Source organism: Cynoglossus semilaevis, chromosome 4 (genome assembly GCF_000523025.1).
Source record: "Cynoglossus semilaevis isolate Cse_v1.0 chromosome 4, Cse_v1.0, whole genome shotgun sequence".
In the NCBI taxonomy this organism is placed as follows: domain Eukaryota; kingdom Metazoa; phylum Chordata; class Actinopteri; order Pleuronectiformes; family Cynoglossidae; genus Cynoglossus; species Cynoglossus semilaevis.
In genome coordinates this window covers 3,071,178-3,077,407 of record NC_024310.1, presented here as the reverse complement: position 1 = coordinate 3,077,407, position 6,230 = coordinate 3,071,178, and the positions used below count along the sequence as shown (strand labels likewise).

Sequence of the window (6,230 nt, the reverse complement as noted above, 5' to 3'; positions counted from 1 at the left end):
TGCGGCTGCTGTGGTTGCGGCTGTGGTGGCTGCTGCTGCTGTGGCTGTGGCTGGACATCAGGTGGTCGGATCTGCAGCAGGTGGAGGTAGTGCTGACCTCCAGAGGCCCCCTGTGGTGCCGATGGCTCCAAGCTCTCACCCTGGCTCAGTTGGTGTAGAAGGAGCCTCTCTCCATACTCCTGGGACGGACCACTGGGTTGTGTTGGGGGCCCTGGACAAGATCTCGGATTCTGCCTCTTCAGCAGAGCGGCCAAGTCTTGAGGGGGCAACCTGGGATCAGCATGCCCTGTTAATGAATGGCGGGGGGACAGGAGGCCCTGTAGGGTGGGGGTGACATGCTGTTGTGGAGGGTGGTAGTCCAAAGGTGTTGGGGACAGCAGGGCCTGTTGTAGTGTTGAGGGAGTGCCGTAGCTGCCACTTCCCACTGCCCCACTCTGGTAACCCTCCAGGCCAGGGACTTTGAGCGAGGCCGCCTGCAGGTAGGGGTTAAAAGAGCCCACAACCCCAGAGGCACCGCGGGAGGCGGTGGCAGCAGCGTCACTACTGAAGAGGTGGGGATTGAACTGGGTCTGCTCGTAGCCGGTTGTGAAGCGTCCAAGACTACGACTGAAGATGAAGAAAATACGATACATGTAAATAGACAGGAAAACGTTTACGGACTAATTGATTGTATTGTATTTTTAGACAATCTACAGGAGGTTTTCACAACAATCACAACACACACACTCCAGGAAATACTTCAGGCTGGGTTTTAGAGTTGTCATTTGTGTCCGTTCTTAGGTTTTTCTTTCAAAACAAAAACTGATTCTGCTCTGTCCTGACCACTGACTTTTCTGCAAACTAAATGTATGGTAAATGTGCACAACTTAAGATCGCACTTTGTTTATTTTAAATATTATTTCCCCTTCGATTTGACTGCTTCTAATCAAGAGAATCTACATTTACAGAAGGTTTGTAGGGACAAGGAATTGCTGCTTACTCAACCAGCTGGAACTAACACATACTACAAGGTTGCTAACAATGAACAACTCACCCAACTAATTTGTAGAGAAGATAGTGATGAGAAACTATCTTGGAAAACTCAAATCAACATTTTAACATATTTTTTAAAAAAAAGATGCAAAAAATATTTCCTTGTAAATAAACTGGTTTCACCAAATGAAAGAGACAAACAGGTGAAGCAACAGAAACAACAAAGAATGGCATGAAGATGATTATTAAGGGAGAGGTTATGACATGCATAGATTGCCAAAGAAAGTCTGTTCTAATGGAAGGCTTTTGGCAGCTGTCATGACGATGATGATGATGATGAAGAGGACGGTGGGACAAGGTCATGAAGGGTCACCTGTGCATCTCAGCGTTGTCAGCGCTCAGCTGCTTCCCCAGGACTCTGTGTCCTGGCGTGGACAGAAAGCTGCCCGGCCTCTGAGCCCCTCCTCCCAGTTCTACTTCCTGAACCTGAATGGTCACCTGTTCAAACAATCAAAGTTGTTTTTTTCACCTTGCATGCAATGGATCCCAGGACAAATAACAAAACATTTTTAAATAATTAAGTAACAAAAACAATCATCCACGAATGCTGAGATAGAATCCTGCTTGGTGAATTAAAGAGGAGTAGACAGAAGTAAATTTGCGTTTGGAGCACGTTAGTGTGCATTTCTGCCCAGGATCTGTTTTTAGAAATTGGTAAATCTATGTCATGCAAACTTAATTTCCTGATATTTAGGAGTAGTTTCAGATATTTCTGACACTGCTTTGGAGAAAATTTTTAATTAAGAAGCATACAGTGAACTGAGAGACTGCAGAAATCAGTACAATGACTCATCTTCACCTGCTGTTGTTGAGGGACACCCTGCGCTAACGGGACAGTTGGGCGCACAGATGGTGCTTGCTGATTGGTCTGTAAAGTGACTCGCTGTAGTCCTGTAGGGGGCGGGCTTCCACTCTGGCCCTGGTACAGTGCTGGAGGACCATGCTGGTACTGCACTGCTGCTGGACCTCCTACTGAGGAAAAGGACAGAAGAACAGAAGGATATGTTTACGTGCTGTTTCAACTAATTTGTTGTGTTTTGACCCTTTAAAAATACATCATATGAAGACAAGAAGTAAGCAGTAGTAATACAGACAGTTAAAACACCACTGCACCTCACACTTAGACCGTCCAGAGATATGTAAGCTCTCTGTTAGGATGGTATTACTCACCATGCCCCTGTATCATGCTTGCAGAGCCAGGCGGAGGGCTCTGATTGGGCTGTCTGAAGAGGTGGTTGCTGGGATGTGTTGGCGGAGGGCTCGAGGGCTGGATTCGCAACCTGAGGCAGAAAAGACAAAGAATGAGAGGAGGAGAGAAGAAGAGAAGAGACAGATACGGCATGGATGTGATGTGATGTAACACTGTGTATTTGACAGAGATGCATTATCATACGTATGTTTCATGAACAGCATTCAAAGGAGAGTAACGGTCACGTGCACTCACCTCTGAAGCTGGTGGGTAAGATGACTGGGCTGGCTCTCTCCATGGCCTAACGACAGACCCTGCAGAAGGAGTGGATTTTAATCAGCTGAATTAAAAACAAAATGTTCTTAACTCGTTCACAACAAAAGCAATAGGCGCAAATTGAGCTCCACATAATAAATGTAAATAGCGCGACAAAACCTAATTTAATATCAGACAGAGCTGTTGACATTTTCATTTTATTTGTAATTAACAGCTTCAATTATCAGCTTAATTGTATACATATATATTTTGTTGTAGTTTTATTCGAGCCAACTCCTTAATGACATGTTTCCACTACATCACATACGTACTTGGATTTGCTGGTGGAGAATTTGTTGCTCTTGCTGGTAGAGGATGTGCTGCTGTTGTGTGTGCTCCAAGAGTCGCTCATCCTGGTGTACAGCATACTTCTTCTGGAGCTGCTCATACTCCTGATGGAAACAAAGGAAGGAATTTATAAAGAATATATCCAAGCCTTTTTTCAAATGTCCAAAATAAATCCTGCATTTATAAATAAATACTGACGGCAAGATGAGACGTGAGATCAGAGTCAACCTTAAATAAATGTAAAAAGTTAACTTCTTATTACTTATTGTATAATCCAAACACATTTACACGCAATTTCAAGTCATTCATAATGAAAATGCTTTTCAGTGGCAGATTTTTTTTGTATTAATCCAAAACCACTAACATTAAAAACACCTTATTTTATCACCATATCCCATCATCTGAATGGTGTTAAGCCTGAAGCTGCACAAAAGCAGCTCATGTTTTATTAGGTATCAGCTAAATTTGGCACAAAAAAAAAACTATAGCTTTAATAACTTAAGGTGTTGCGACTGCTCAAAACAGATCTTTTTACAGAACTCCGGTCTAAACCAGTTCTCTCCTGGGATGGAGAGATATGAAGATACCATGTGCCCCCAAGCCTTTATTTCTATCCAAAATGTTGAATTGAACAGGCTTGCCAGCTCATATGACTGGCTACAACATGTACGTTATAAGATACTTTGAGGTCACATTAACTTCCGTAGTTGTGTTTTCACAGCTTCTTCTTGGATGAACAAAGAAAACAGTCTAAGTGAAAGAAAGTGCTGTGAAGATTTCAGGTGCTCATGGGTCTTCACGCGGCTTAGGGTCAATTGTTTTGACACTCTCTCGAACCCTCATGACCTCCTTAACACTTGCTAAAGATAATCCTAGCATGTCAGTGCACGTCTATAGTGAGGCACCCGCTGAAGAGGTGATAATTTTTTTTTCCCCCTGACAAACTCCTCATACAGGAAGAAGTAACGTCAGTCCAGCGTCACTGTGGATGATGTGATGTCTGCAGACGTCAGAATGTTCCTGGTTTTTTTTGTGTGTGAAAAAACCTTAAAATATATATGCAACTGCTGCATGGTAAGAGGTTTACAATAAGTACTAAAGGAGTATCAGCCAAAGGCCAAACAATATACGCAAGAACGTGGTGTGATTCTACATGTTGTACTGAGCAGTGATTCAAGAGAGAGATTTGTTTATCATAAGATCAGTGTTTCTCAGCACAGAGGAATTTAGTCCTCATCTTATGATGGCCAGCATGCAGCACAGATTTGATATCTTTTGAAATATCCATCACAACCATGGAATATGGACTTTCTCAAGCTTTTGTACAGTAATAGAAGGCAACAATAATCAACCTCAGTTGCCAAAAGATTTCAAAAGTAATAATTAAGAAGTATCAGCTAGAGTTATTTACTAAAGCTTACTATTTGTGACTAATAATAATCTTAATATAAGTAATATACAGTAATCTTTTTTGTAAAATGACATCTATTAAATATGAATGAGCCTTTTCTACCAATATTCCATAAACTCTTTATTCCCTTGATTCATTTCTGTCAACAACACAAATGGCAAATGACGTCACAATTTAACATTTAAGAGATTTCAGTCCGAAAAATGTTGTTGCTCAGAATTTGTCAAAATGGGTTCACGAGTCAAAGAAGCTCAGAAACCCCTGGGATGGTGGGTTTTTAGCAACTTTTTTTCTTTTTACTCATTTTTATTATTTTATATAGTTAATACTAACCAAACATGTCAAAGCCACAATATGTACCTGCTTGAGTTGCTTGATGAGGCTGTTTTCTAGATGAGCCTTAAAAGCCTGGATGGTGGCGGCGCCGTCGGAGAAGCGCCTGACGGGTGAGAATCGCTCCATGGGAAGATGAAGGGTGTTAGAGTCTTTATAGCTGCATCTGACGAGAAAGGGTTGGAGGGCAGGGGGCACAGAAAGCAGACACAAACAAACATGCCAACACACACAGACACACAAAAAGACATAAAACAAACATGACATGAGACACAAGACAATATGTTAAAATTCTGTCACAGCATGTTTTTGATGGAGGGGGACAAATAAGGATGACTAACTGATAGGATGATGTTCTTTTAACAAATTCACAAAAGTAGGACATAAACAAATACCTGTTTCCATAAAAGGTCTTTTTAATGTAACATTAGACACACGCCTTATATTAGGTAACAGGCTCTGCCTATTCTTAGAACAAAAGACAAATAATCACACTTTAAAGTAAGACTACACCACCTTGTAATGGTGATTTAAGTCGGAGACAAACAATAACAGCTAGATCTGTTACACCAACACAAAAAGTATGGCTAATGAGACCAAACACAGCAACTTGAGCTCTGATGGGATGGTTCTACAAAAAAAAGTCTTGCTTGTTTACTCCGACGCAAACCTGCTCCTTCCAGGTTAGCAGGGATTAAGTCATTATAATCCCGGTTTATTGGTGATGAGGGGATTTGACCACCCTGTGTCACATTCTCCATCTCCAATACCACTATTGCTAAAAAAAAATCCCATCTTTTTAGGACGATCTACAGCATTTACCTTGCACGAGTACAGCTTTTGTGTGTGCGTCTGAAAGAGTTAGACCTGATACACTCTGCTCTCCATGTGTGGATTGTGCATGTTAGTCCACATAAAACTTGGGAGTGGTTGTGTCCCCTCACCGGGTGTGTATGTCGGGGGCCCAAACCCCCCTCTGGCGAGGGCCCTGGGGCCGCTGTGACTCTGCTGAGGATTCGCCATGCGACGTGCTTGTGAGTGCGTGCGTCGTGTGCCGCTTGGTGCGGTTCGCCAGGTACCTGGGCCGCAGGAATAGGGGTGAGGGTGGGAGACAGGAAGCATCGCTGGTCAGCTCTCTGTCCTCACTGACTGATGAGATGGGGGGAGCCCCGCTCCGTCCCACCTCCGCCAGTGGGTGTCATCAATTATATCAGTGTAGCCAATCAGGGAAAAAAACAGGTAAATTTACACCACAAATGGATGTTAAAGCTTAAGGTGATCCACAACCTCCAGGCTCCAATTTAAGGACTGGAGTGGTTGCATTTTTTTTTAATCGCTAGTTGAGCAAGCTTTAGAGTTAGCAAAGCTGTGTAAGAAAGAATTGAGAGAAGTTGGGGAAAAAAATTTGCTGAAATTAGGTAAAAATAAAGAATAAAGAAGGGTTTTGGAGATTTAAGATAGAGGAGGGCTGATTTTGGATGCAGATTGAGTTTTGAAACTCTGGCAGAAGGCACTTGCGCGATGGAACAAGAAGGAGAGATGGGATAAGCACCACAGCAGAGTGGCCACCTCCCGTGGGAAAAAGCAGAGCAGCCTGAAATCACTCGCTCCCAGCAACCCAGGACACCAGCAACACTGACTCACGTTGCTGTTTAGAAGAGG

At 42.9% G+C, this 6,230-nt stretch overlaps 1 protein-coding gene across 7 annotated transcripts in view; it reads right to left on the bottom strand.

Moving 5' to 3' along the window:
- sik3 (SIK family kinase 3) overlaps window positions 1-6,230 on the bottom strand; it is a 26,305-nt gene that overhangs the window by 5,340 nt on the left and 14,735 nt on the right. For 2 of the 7 annotated variants that reach the window (XM_025055336.1, XM_025055337.1), the window contains exons 15-22: window positions 5,513-5,647; window positions 4,596-4,734; window positions 2,809-2,928; window positions 2,477-2,535; window positions 2,203-2,312; window positions 1,832-2,001; window positions 1,346-1,470; window positions 33-606 (exon numbers count right to left, since the gene is read on the bottom strand). In XM_025055336.1, coding sequence (XP_024911104.1) covers window positions 33-606; window positions 1,346-1,470; window positions 1,832-2,001; window positions 2,203-2,312; window positions 2,477-2,535; window positions 2,809-2,928; window positions 4,596-4,734; window positions 5,513-5,647 — 1,432 coding nt within the window. Of the gene's footprint in view, window positions 1-32; window positions 607-1,345; window positions 1,471-1,831; window positions 2,005-2,202; window positions 2,313-2,476; window positions 2,536-2,808; window positions 2,929-4,595; window positions 4,735-5,512; window positions 5,648-6,230 lie in introns of all 7 variants that reach the window. The other 5 variants (XM_025055334.1, XM_025055335.1, XM_025055338.1 and 2 more) reach the window with 4 other exon arrangements.